At 35.9% G+C, this 14,075-nt stretch overlaps 1 protein-coding gene across 1 annotated transcript in view; it reads right to left on the bottom strand.

The window, feature by feature from the left end:
• Nucleotides 1–14,075, bottom strand: part of NKAIN2 (sodium/potassium transporting ATPase interacting 2) — a 512,690-nt gene that overhangs the window by 226,630 nt on the left and 271,985 nt on the right. The window contains exon 3 of the mRNA XM_041423840.1: nucleotides 12,465–12,545. Coding sequence (XP_041279774.1) covers nucleotides 12,465–12,545 — 81 coding nt within the window. The remainder of the gene's footprint in view (nucleotides 1–12,464; nucleotides 12,546–14,075) is intronic.

Below are 14,075 nucleotides of genomic sequence, written 5' to 3'. Positions count from 1 at the left end.
TTCAGCGGGTGATAAGCACTTAGGGTTGGATTCAGCTCATTTAACTTCAGCTGCCTAGAAGTCAGGTATCTCCTCTGAGCTAGGTTGGCAGTCTGGGCAGAGAAGCAGGGATTTCTAAAGAATGATTCAGCCCAGCACCACCTGCACCAGGCAGGTGTCCAGGAAATCAGGGGAAATGTAAAAAGAAGGAGTAAGAGAGTGCGAAGAATTACACATGGGAAAGGGGCATGTCCAATGGGTATGGGAGGTTAGCAAGACACCCGGACATGTCCTGCTGAGATGGAAGATTATTTGAGTATTTGAAAATAATTTTTAGACTTAGGATTATCAAAGATCTAAGTTATATGTGAAACAGCACTCCACTTATTACCAATTTGCCACAAGTTCTCTTAGTATTTTGCACTGCCTCTGTGTATGGTACTTGACACTTACCAACTTTGAAAGCATGACTCTTTATGAAAGGAAACAAAGGAGTACTCTCTTATACAGCACACAGAGATATCAGTGTAAAAAAGATAAAATTTTAAAAATTCTTTTTAACGGAGACATTACTGTGCTAATGAAAAAAAATGAAAATATTGCCTAAAGCTAAACAAAATGTGTACAGGAATCAAAGAAATTTCCCATGTAAGCTTTTTCAATAAACTTAGTCTCCAGTGATTTTTCATATAGCAGCAACTTTTCTCTGCAGAATCTATCATTAATGCTACATGCTGCGACACAGACAAACACCCTTTAATGGGAAGGTAAAGAATGAGTGCTACACTCATCTTCACTTTGAGATGAGAATGAGAATAAATGCTATTATCTCCTGGAGATATTTTGCCAGAAATTTAACATCAAAATTAAATCTCCAGTCTGCTACAAGCTCCTGTTTTCTCTATGCAGACAGAGACACTTCTTGAAGTAATCCCTATTACTTTAGATTTGTACTTTACACTATTTCCAAGTGTGAAAACCCAACAGTCTAGCAATTATCATTATATTCTCATTCCTGCAGCAGGTTGTATATGCTAATGAAGAGAAAAAAATATAATTATACAGTATCATAGTCAGTTGTTACTGAGCTCTCCTGTAGCCTCTTCTTCCAAACAGCTGTCTGAGCTCATGATTTTTTCCTTTATTAAAAATTAAAACCATAGAATTCATGAAGGAAAACACAACAACCAGAAGTTGTAGTTTTTGGAAAGATCTCATGCTTTTAACCCCATCATTGTTTGTCAACCATGAGAAATGCACATTTAGAAGTTGCAAAGACTTCTAATTCTGTGCAAATTATGCTATGTTGATTATCCTTATGCTGAGTTGGATGTAGTTTTGTGACTGAAATACTTTAAAGGAAGTGGAAAACACTGATCTAATGTGTATGTATTTATGTACGTATGGGTCTGTTTTTCAATAAAAATGAGTGGTTAGTTCTTTAGGCTTAAGAAGAAGCTTTTCCAGTGGAGGAACCTCTCAGTATTGCTCTTGGCAGTGTTTTTACATGGCCATTTGAACACCTAGGATTACAAACAATTGGGTAGAAGATAACCATGGATAAGCTTTGCACAACCCTCAGTATCAATTTTTACATAAGTCTTATGTGAATACTTGTGCGAGTATTTTTTATACTGTATATTACTTTGATTATATCAGCAATATATTTAACAATGTTTCATTACAATTTCTATTATTATGTCATGCACAGTGTGACATAAACTTCATATTGGCATTCCAATGAGGAAAAAAAAGTTGCCTTTAAGTCAAACTTTAAGATAAATATGTCCCAACTGCTTAACTTCTCCACCTAATGCAAATCAATCTCCATCATTGCAACTGCAGGGCAAATGTCTTGTACTTGTGATTTAAGAGCATTTGTGGGGCACTTTGAATCAAGTGCATTTGGTTACAATGAGCAGACAAGAGCAGCAACAGTTTGTGTGTTCTGTAAATAGTGGTTAAGAGAAATACCTAAACAAAGATGCACTCAAATACACTGCTTCCCTGTGCTCCCAAACAACAAACAGCCCTGGCCACTTTAGCCAAACCAAGATAGAATATCTCTGGATGTGCTAAGTGTCAGAGGAATGTGACAGAGGTAAGCAAAGGCAAGATAAAAAGTGATCAGCTTTAATAAGTTGACAGAGGAAAAGAGAGAAATGACAAGTATAAATTGCCGAGAAAAGACAAAAAGAGAGATTGTGCTCTGTGATCAGAATCCAATCTGATTGGAAGTCACAGAAGGACCCCTTCTATGAGGCTGCCCTATGAAAGGAGAGCCCTTCAATTTTATGATATGATAAAAAGCTTGACAAATCTAACCCCTTTTTCATTTGAGTAGTGAGGTACATCTCAAATTATCCATAGATGAGGTTCTTCAGATATTTTTTAACACTCTGATCTTATTCTCCTTCTGCATTGCAAACAGCAGTTTTTCTATAAAAGGATTCACTGGCAGTTTAAAGATACCAGTGAGATACTTAGACACAGCACATTACTGATCACCTCATTATTGCTGAATTACCCACCTGTTGTAGGGTGGAAGAAAAATAGCCTGAGTTATACTGTGGCCTGCTGAAGAACAGGCTCTTAGTGTGAAACCCACAATAAACCACACTTTAGTTAAATTCCTAAGGTTACTCAGTTAATAAAATCCTACCCTCAAAACAGGGAATCCAATTTCTAAACAAACAGGTATTTGTGGTAGTCTGATAAGAGGGATGTTGCACCACTGAACAGATGGGATGCCCCTTAAAATTACTGTAATTGAAGTAGCAGCAGCAAGTTTTGAAAACAACACTAGAGTAAATTTATCCTCCGGGGATTAAATTCACTAAGGTAATCATTGAGTTTAATGGGTTATTAGAAAAGGACATCAAATATTTTTCATATATAGTGCTTCATTCTAAATGGAGAGAATCAACAAAATAAAACCAATTGTGAGTGTGCTGTCAACTGCAGTGTGACAGCACTGAAGTCAATGGGAGAGAATATTTTTTCTGTTTATTACAGACAATTATCAAAACCTACACCATTACTGAAGTTGACATTAGTTAATTTACTTATCCATATACTACAGATCACTGCCTTTCAGTACCAGTTTTGAAGACATTATTTTCCTGGGAATGAGAAAGGAAGAAAATGACATGAAAAAGATTACTAATATTTACAATATTTCTACAGTTTTTCAAGAGGAAAAATGAATTTCTGTTTTGTCTTGAATAGCTACATTCCAACATGCTTCTTGAAATTTGAAATACCTGTTTAAATGTTCAAGTAAATTTATCTAGTGAGTATAAATTCTCTCACGGTGCAGAATGCATAGCATTGATCTGTGACTAGGGTAGACGTTCACTTTTAAATATCTGTGACACTTTAAACACACTACTGTCTCCTTAGATTTCTAGTAGTGCCTTTTGTAGGAGCTACTTGAGCTACTCACATGCTTCAGTGCAAAGTTGTGTCTGTGTAAGAACGAATTTTATGTGTCTGCTCGAAGTGCCTTAAGGCACACCTGTGTTTTCAGCCCAGAGATCATGAGTGTTCAAGTGGCAGGACCATGGCAGTGGGCGCCTCCAGCAGAGGGGCAACTGCAAATATAGAGTGCTCGAAGATGAAGAACACCTGTAACAGGTGATTAGCCACCATAGCCATTTTCAGTGCATGGCCTGTGAGCCCGTTGCTACCATTGCAGTGGTGAGAAAGGAGTATGGGATTTCTATATTAAACAGGATCAAAAATAGAGAGTACTTCACAGCTCACACTGCTTTCTCAGGTTCAATAAATGCTTATCCATATGTAAAAATATGCTGAAGGCAATACAGAATTTCATTTTCCTATTGGATTAATACTGGAATAATTTTTAGTGACACAAGGACCAGAATGGCTTCCTTAGAGAAAATCCAAGCAACACAAAGCTGCTCAGAAAATATGTGGTTTTAGTGCTACCCTAAAATTTTTGGTAGACCCCTGGTTCACAAGATGGAGTTTATTTAACAGATTCTAATTAGAAGGTCAATACCTTATATACTTATTTTTAGAGGAAGGGTAGATGTGAGTAAATTATATTCTACCCCTTCCATATTTAGAAAAAATATTTAGAACAAAAAAATTGCTAGTGTCTACATTAAAGTATTGCAGCCATACCCCAAAAGAATAAATAATGTCACAAGGCTGACACCATGAGACACTGAAAATTAAAAAGTAGAGCATATTTTTGTATGCTTTCATACTTTCACAAAAGATGAGTGGTTGCTCTGGCAGACTCCCCTACTTTCAAGTATGTAAATCCCCTTCAGCCCTTGTCCATAGGTGACTCATATAGCCATGGTAAAGGTACTGGGTATGAGAGGCATGGACAATGCCCAGACAAGCTGTCACAGTAAACATGCATTCTGTAGCTGTGATCTTCTGAGAATCTGCCTGTCTAGAAATAAAATTAGTTCTGATCTTCCATTTTAAGCAAAATCTACAGTTTTTCCCCCAGTGCCTTAAACAACTGGTGAAGTGCTAGCAATGGTGCACTGCAGCATACAGAAGTGTTTTCCTCACTGAAGTCAGCCATAAAATGCTGTAAGAGTAGGGCTTTGTGTCACTCAACTGTCAATCCTCAGAGAGATGAGAAACATGGGGAAAAATAGGACAAGAGAGTTGTGAAAATCTAGACTTCATGAGGAATTTCAAAGATATAACACTGTTTTGGATTCTCACAGCAATCTACTATTTTTTGGTTTCCATCTCCCATTCTCACAGAATCACATAGTAAGAGTATATACTATTTAGGATAAGGTTTACTTATATTATGTGTGTCTAGGGCTCACAGTATAATGGCACCCTGGTATCAAAATGGGGCCACTAGATGGTACTGCAATATAATTAATACATATTAAAAAGTAATCTCATAAATATATATTCAAATATTTTTCTGCGATGTTTTGGCTGTAAAGTTTGAAAGACTTGCAGAAATATTCATGGCACTGCCTTTAGATATAGAGGAAAGCCTTCATGTAGCTATAATATATGCAACCTTAAGGTACATGCTAAAGTGCATGCTTATCAATCTTAACAGTATAACTAAGGTGCTCAATATATATGCAAACACACACACAAGTAAATCATCATATGGAATTACCATCTAACCAGTCACTACACTTATTTGTATGTGTTCCTGTATTCAGTGCAAAGCTATTGAATTGAGGTAAAAGTGAGCATATATAAATCAACAGAAAGACTTATGTTTATTCATAAACTCAATGTAAAATATGTCCCAGGATTTTAAAAGACAAAACTGTTACAATTAGCAAAATATATACAATCATATTTCATATTTTTCTATACTTTAAATGATTTGCTATCACAATTTACTTCACCATTAAAAAAGATGAAAAATTCCACTTTTATCTAAATGCATTCCACCATATGCTATGTCTACAGTATTAAACAGATTACATTTTATAATCAGTTATTTTCCAGCTGGTAAAGATCTTGAGGTTTAAAAATTGCTGCAGAACTAAATTTTCTGAAACTATAAGCATGCTTAATAGTATCTACCCATGAAACTACCCCCTGAATAACCTAACACTGCTGGTTGCCAGCACTATTTTCAATTTTCATCTGTTAGATATATGATCAAGCATGTCAAATGTGCCCTAAGTAATAGAAGTGAAAAAAGAAAGTAATTTACTTAAAACATTCTGATAGCTATTTATCTGAAAACCCTGGTCAGATTTACTGCTCAAAGGCATTTACCTACAAAGTTAACCAGATGCTTTGAGTTGAAAACTAATTTAATTTCTCTGTTATCTTAACAGGACATCTGTTAAAACAACATCCAAGGAAGGTAATATGTTCAAAATTAACCATCCTGTAGGTTGTGTTATCAGAGTATGTATGACATTGGCATTTAACTGCTAATGACCACTGCTTTACAAAATAATTAGCAAATGTGGAATCAAAGCAGTATAACGATTATACCAATGGACACAAACTAATGTAGAATGAATGCATAACTGGTGAAAGTTCAATCTTTTTTTGCCAAGTTCATTGCTTTGTTACAATTGAGTTATGCTGAAGATGAATTACCCATTTCCTTTGTTCCGTTCTTTCCTCAGCTTCGTCTATGTATGAAGCCCTCCCTTTAAAATCAGCATATTAGTTGCATAAAGTGTTCAGCACTCATAGCCAGCATGTTTTTTAAGCAGCATGAGTGACAAGCTATGCAAATCATATCCTGAAGTAATTTGCATTATTGCAGTTAATTTGCATATGGATATAAACTGGATTTCAGAGCAACTAGGTATCAATCCAAGCAGTGGTATATGAAAGTCAGACACATAGGTGGATGTGTGCTTGCCAAGGTTGGGATATTCAAATGGAAAAATACTACTTACTACAAGGTATATTTCTGGCTAGTCCTTATAATTTTGTGCAATAAGATGGTGGGGACAAGTGGGAACAGCTGGAAGAAAAATAGACTCCATATTTCCTCCCACCCTTTCCATTTATTTCCACCGGCAATGCAGGACTGGTGCTAATTTGTTGACAGGAGGTACTACAACCATTGCTCCCTCTCTTCTCATTAGAGTAACCCAATGGAAAAGGAAAAGAATGGGCTGCCCTACAGCTGCTAAAAGTCAGCTATATCTGTCTAATCCTGGACTAACATCTCAGATCAACAATGGAAAGGAGGATTTCTCAGTGAGGAAAAGTTGCTAATGGATGAGCATCATCTGTAGGTGGATTTCCAAACTGCTCATTTCCTCCTTGAGATCATTTGCCTCAGCTGTTCTCCCACAGTGCAGATTGCTGGCTGGGTCTGGCTGGAGGCAGGAGAACTGATGGCTGTATCCCAAAGTCCCTTCTGGCTTGACTTGACTATGAACCATGACCATGAGTATGTAAACACCAACTATAAACAGAGTGCACATTGGCAGCTGGACATGATTTCTTATGTTTGTCTTCATTCCTGTGATTTCATGATAAGGAAAACAGACTAGCTTGCGCTCCAGCTACAGAGTGGGCAGTACTTGCAGATAATGAAACAGCAGCAAACTCTCAATCTTCATTCCTCCAGTTTTGCAGAGCTGGCTCTCTCCCCAGGGGTATTCCCCAACAATGCCATGATACTGTCTTCCTACTGCTCCCTAGCAGTTACTTGGGAGCCTTCACCAAGTTTTGGTTAACCCTCCTGATTCGCTTACCTCAGCAGAAATAGGGAAGAGTTACATATTCACAGCATTTTACTAGACTGCAGGGTTTATACACAAGATTTTCAGTAGTTTGTTAAATACAATATAAGGAAACTTAAATATTAGCATAAACTGAATTGTCTTTGAACTAAAGGACTCTAATTTTTTTTGGAATGTGTTACTACTTTTTCCAAACATGGACAACCTATATACATAGGATACTATATAGCTTTACATATGTGTGAGGACCCTTCATTTTTTTCCCATAGTAAAGCAAAAGTGTGAAAAATGAACTGATTATTTATTACAAGATAATTAGCATTTTTCTTGTGAGGTGCAACAAGCTATCTGTGATTAGAAAACAGGAAGTCAATTACAGAAAGAACAAATAGAAAACTGAAGTACTCAGCTTCACTTAAAAGCCTGAAGAAAATGTTAGAAAAGGTGGAACATGACTCTTCTCAGAGGCACACAGTGAAAGAACAGGAGGCAATGCCACAGATTGCAGCAATATAAATTTCAGCTGCATATCAGGATAAATTTTTTTGCAATGAGAATGGTTAAGAAATAGAGAAGTTGTGAAACTTCCATCCTTGAAGACTTCTAAAACCCCACTGGCTAAAACTCTGGGCAACATGATAGAACTTCTAAGTTGGTGCTGCTCTGAGCAGGAGACTGGATTAAGTGACCTTGAAAGGATTCTTCCAGCATGAATAAGTCTGTGATTTTGTAAGTCTAAGTTATCTTATATTTCCAGTTATTTGTGGTGGGTAGGAGAGAAAGTGTTCAGAAACCTTTAATTTCCCTTAAAACTTCTGGCAGAAAACAACCTGATTACATATTTTCCTTTATGTTTACATTTTAATAACTACAGAAAATTCAGTTGTTTTCATTATTTTTAACAATTTCAATTTTAAATAACTGCATATTTTAAATTTATGCTTTCAAGTTCCCCCTGTTGCAGTACAGGGCAATATAGGAAAGGAAGTAACATGATTTGAATGCAAATAGAAACTCTTTTTTTTTTTTTTTAATTAAGAACAGTAGCTCAGACCTGTATAATGAATGAGGAACCACAGTTCGACTATACCAAGTGATCCATGTACGCAATATCACTTTTGTGCTTAGAGATCTTAGATGCCAGAGTTCTGTGCCTAACCTTTCATATTCTTATTCTACATGTTTTCAGATCAGAACTGAAGTACTGAATTTACATTTAAATTTGTTATTAATCTTTTTCTGACAGCTGCAGTATATGGAGTAAGATCCAGTATGTCAGCCTCACTCAACTGCCAAAACTTCATCTCTGAAATAGGCTATGTGGTACAGAGATTAAAGAAAAACATACAGTTGTGACTTCATCATTAAAAGGTATGAAAAAATGAATGTAGAAGAGAGTTAAATCAAGCTTAGTCAATGGCATTTCTTGGTATTGGACTCTTTGACTTTCAAACATCTCATTTTTGTGTACAACATATATAAGTATAACCTAATGATAATATTGTAAATTCCTTTTTTTCCTGTAAATAAGGAAGACATCAAGAATGCCACACAAATAGAAACAAAGTCAATTTTGACAGTTAAAATGAACTTTTCAGACGTGTACTCTTGGTCATAATCACATAGTACTCTGAGAACTACAGTAAAGTGGTTATGGAGCTCAGCCAGGCAACAGTGAGAGGAGAATTCTTGGATCTGGTCACACAAATAGAATGCAAAGAGAACCAGAAGTACTGACTCAAGGATGGGACTCTGTGCAGCAAGGGCTGCTTTGGACCCTGGTCCCCCTTGTCCAGCATCCAAAATCCAGCCTCTGCCTTGAGTTCCAGCAGCTGACAGCAACAGAGTCTCCACTCCCACTCTTGTGATGGGACCAGTGCAACCTCAGGGAAGGGTTTCTTTCAGCAAAAAGTGTTTACTCATTTCAAAACTAAAAATGTGAGTATGATAGTTCTGGTTTTCTTCTGCCTATTTTCTACTTGTGGTATCATTAGACATCATTAGGGAAGGCTTTCAAATGCCATGAATCAAGAGTATTCTTAATCACATGAGTATTTTCTGCTGTTGTTCTGAGATAGCTGAATTTATCTCCTTGTGTACTTCCCTGGGTTTAAAAAAAATCACAGGAATATTACATTTTCTCAGAAAGGCTTTCTTATGTTTTCCTTTTTTTTTTTTTTTTTTGCTTCACTAGTGTACTTCAGATGTGTCTCAGTCAAGATAATAGATTATGCTTTTCATGTGCTACATTTGGTTAGCCACAGGCCAAAATAAATATTACCAGTCCTGACACCTTAAATCCTACTTATAGAGAGTATGGCAGTCACCAGTAAGCAAAACAACACATAGACTAATTAAATATTTTTGAAGAATAATACTGAAAAGTAAGTCTGTGAAGTGGGTTTTCTAGTCATTTATTCACAGATCCACACAAAAACCAAGGTTAAGAACAAGTAATTGTACTTCCTCTTTGTTACAAACCATTCTTACAAAGCCATAAATATTCCATCTTGCTGTTATAGAGATTCAGCAAAGATAACTGTGCCTCAAGGACAGAAAATACTTGGTGTGACACCATTTTCCACAAGATATCTATGATTGTAAAGGTGTATAATGCAAACAGATTTACATGGATGTTCACAAATAGTCCTTGAATCTCCTCAGTCTCTTTAGAGATGCTTATCTCATTGTTCTGAAAATTTCTGAGTCTTTACAGACCTGTTTCAGTATAATAAGGAGAAGCTGTAAAAATGTCATGACCTCCACCTCCACAAGTAAAATAAGTATATTAACAATTGAAATATGTCCTCTCCATTTTCTCAGCAGGTGATGATGGAAAAATTGTTGTACACATAGAATAAAAGCTTTCTTAAAACTTTGGAAAAAACCCCTGCCTTCTCTTTATTTTATTTTGTAGTAAGCTATAAATAATACATATAAAAATAAACTATACCAATCTGAACTATTATTAGGCTGTATTTTTAACCTCTCAATTCTTAAAGCCATGCTGCACAGGATCCCCTCATGGTTTACAACCTTGGAGGCATCCCTCTGGCACTCCCCTAAAAGTTGGTTTTTATTGTGTATTTAGAATTAGTTCAGACCCAGAGCTTTTCTTAAGGTTCTACATACCATTTGAAACAAAAAAAACCCCTAGGTTTATCACCACAGATTTAAAATTGAAAAATATAAATATATATTGATGAAAAATATAAATAATAAAGATTAATTGCAAGATTTATGAGTAGACCTGAGAAACATTACACCTGAAATGATCTATTCTGTAATATACCAACATGTATAAAACAGCCAGAGGCCTCTGAAGTGTCTAGAATGGGGGGGTATGTTATATCAACCTGAACAGTGGCATATCTTTGTATTAGATGTATATTTCCAAGAGCTAGATGTTCCAGAATATTTCCCATGTAGGGAAGTCTTGACGCAGCATTTGAGTTGAAAAGGAGAGGAGAATGATGCCCCACATCTGAATTAGACATTTTGTAGTTAATGAGTTGATCTCCACCATTTTTTAAAATCAATTTTTCTCTGAACTCTTGCTTTTCTCCCTCTCTTTACCAACTCTGGTGCTCTGAAAGCCAACTGAAGTGGAAAGAATATACTCTACTGGGTATTTCAAGGCAGATCATATCACTGGAGCAAATAATACCTCTAGAGACCAAATAAAAGATTAAACTGCATTCAAATATAGACCTGAACCCTATGACGGTGTGGGAAACTTTCTAGATGATGATTTCTAGACTTCTGAAAAAAAAAAAAATTTCAACGTTTGGATACCGCTTGTGGCCCATTTTACTTCCAGCTAATTACTAGTGTTCTTACACTGTTTTTATACCCAGTGCTCAAACAGCTACTTCTCCCACCCCCATTCACTTCCCAAGGCAAGGTAAGCATCACAATGTTTACAAGTTTAGGAATGCAGGTGGCTGAAACAAGCAGGTGGAAAGAGGGTGGATTGGGTTGAGTATAATTGTACAACAGCCGCCAGGTTTGTTATATATCTTAGTTCTCCTGGCAACAAAGTAAGAATTTTGACCAAATAAAAGTCAATATATGCAGTTCTTTTATTTGCTATGTTTTTGCCAAGTTTTTATTGAGATTTGGCCTGTCTGAAAGTATAAAAAAAAGGAAAGGGTAACGTTTTACCTGCAGAAAATTAGTTTACACCCTCAGAAAATAAAAATCTGATCCTTTTGAAGTTAGCATCTTTGAAGAAACAGAATACATGGGGATGAAATACCTTGTCTCAAGTAGCTTTTGTACTTTGGGGGTGATTTGAAAGAAACAACACGAAATTAAGTACCTCTGCCTCATTTATTCTTCCTATAATTGTGTTTAACCTTCTGCATAAAAAGGTATCAGTAACTCACAAAGGATCAGAGGATTACATCTGTAACTTACAGTTGGGCTAAACTCCCTATAATCAGGTAAAAACATTAAAATCTGAGTCAAGAAGACAACGTGATGTGCTTGACACGAGGGATTCTCCTTGATGGTCATAGCACTGTGAGCATAATTCAGCAACAACTAGACTCAATTGAAGCATATTACCCTAGAAAAAATTGTTGCCACTGTGACTCTTTTATCCCACAAATTACCAGCTTTCTGGGAACACCTTGGAAAGCAGGAGTGTTGGTATGAGACCATTACCAACTGTTACTTCATGCATTATCACACTGTCAATAAAACTCTATAAATATGCCATTCTTAGGAATGTATATTTTTTCCTATAGATTTTTACTATGTATATGTGTTCAAAGAAAAATTCCTACCAGAAGCATAAACTTAAAGAACACTGATGAAGCCAAATGGCAATCTGTTCTGGCGCCTCAATTTACAACTTAATTTAATAAAAGACCCCTTGTTTTACAACTATTATACTATGCATAAGACCCCTGAAAGGAATCCAGCTAAGTAACAGCAAGCTAAAAAATACAATAAATATTTGTTTGCCCCTGAGATGGCAATGTTTTGTATTCATGAAACCATTAATTAATGTCTCTCACATTGGGTGGAGTTTGCATTGCAGGGCTACTGAGGGGGACAAAAAGAGGTAATTGTCTTTTAAAGAATATATGCAATTATTGTTGTGGGCATCAGAATGTATACGCTCATTACTGTCTGGTTTAAAAGTTTCTAACATACACAGAATATTCCAAATTTATATCATACTACCACATTCATTTAGGTAACACTAAAAGAATAAGTAAAACAGAGCACAGCCTGGGGCATATTAACAAAGAGTTGATGGCTGAAATGTATCCAGTGGTAAATTACCTTTGAAAGGTCTCCAGCCTCCAAATAGAAGCAGATAACAAACACGTTCCATGTAACCCAAAGGACCAGCCAGACAGCATACTGTAGGGAGGAAGAAAAAACCACAGAATTAACAATTCCACTCTCAGCTGAGTTAAACTTAGCTCATTAGCTCAATCCAAGACAAAAACAGATTATAAGTATGGTGCCTATGAATAAAAGTGTTACACATAAGAGAGAGTTACAAATACATTCTTCCCTTTCCCTGACAGTGTCTAGTGACCTAGTGAGTACTCAGTCACAGCAGAAAACCTGCATCTCAGGAAACAGTTAATAAATCTGACATTTTAATTTGGGGCTAATCTGTATATCTTTCTTTGTTCAGATGGGTAATGCTACAATAGTGAAACTACAATTATTAGTAGTAGTTATTATATAATTGTATTAATTATATTAGAAGTGCAGAACTGGTCATTCAACTATAACTTACTAAATAACAACCTAATTGAACCAGCCCTGGATTTTTTTCAACACTTCCGATTTAGCCTCAAGAAACCAAGCATATATAACCTAAAGAAAATCTGTCTGTCTATCTATCTATATCTATCTATCTATCTATCTATCTATCTATCTATCTATCTATATTTTTTGCAGTATTTCTACAAAACCAGGGGGAATTTTTTGACCTTCCAAACCAATGTTCATAATTATTCAACACCTTCAGGAAGAAGACTGCATTTTAAATTGCCACTTTCTTTGAGGTTCTAATTTTTTTTTTGGTCTCAGAATGTATAGGAGAAGCATTGAAGCATTAATATTTAAGCAATATTTGTTCATTGGTAGTTGTCAAACATCTTATTAATGTATCTGATGTGAGTAATGGAATACAATTTTTCTCTCCTTCTGTCCATTATTTTGCTTCGGTTTTGTATTCATAAGATCTTATGTGCTAGGACTGGAAAGTAAATTCCTCTGCTGTAAAGCTGGAGGATCCTGGACAGTAAAGGCTGACCTGCAGTTGCTAATCTTATTTGATGTTGGTGTTTAAGAATTTCCCTTGACAAATTATTCCATCACCTAATAAACTTCAGGATCTTCAAATGTTTTTTCTGATGGCTGCTGTAGCCATCCTCTAGTCCACAAATCAATTCTGTATGTTTGTTTATTTCCTTCCACAAGGCCTTGCATACATGGGAAATATGACAGTAATAGGACACCATTCCCTACCTGCTAGAGCTGAGAGCTGCTTTCTTCTTTTACATCACCACCCCACTTCTCACAAGTGTTTACAGACTTACTCTTCATGTTTTGAAGCCTTTTCTCCAAACCATACTGATTACATGTTGATTGCTCATTTTCCAAATCAGAAAGCACTATTTTCTGCACACCTCCAAGTGTTCACATTCTGAATAAGCAGACTATATTTTGGATTGTATACTATCCACTCCATACAAAAAAACCCCAAACATTATAAACTATGGTTTGTCATTAATGAAAATCTCTTTGTCTTCTTTCATTAACAACATATGCAGGATTCTTCTTGCATTTCTCTTGCAAGTGATATTCTGCATTACACTGTCTATTATTCAACATGCCATTTTCAACCTAATCTACTAGCTACTGTGAAAATAA

This window comes from Onychostruthus taczanowskii, unplaced genomic scaffold, assembly GCF_017590055.1.
Source record: "Onychostruthus taczanowskii isolate IOZ18803 unplaced genomic scaffold, ASM1759005v1 scaffold8, whole genome shotgun sequence".
Taxonomy (NCBI): domain Eukaryota; kingdom Metazoa; phylum Chordata; class Aves; order Passeriformes; family Passeridae; genus Onychostruthus; species Onychostruthus taczanowskii.
This window is presented reverse-complemented; position numbering and strand designations above follow the sequence as displayed.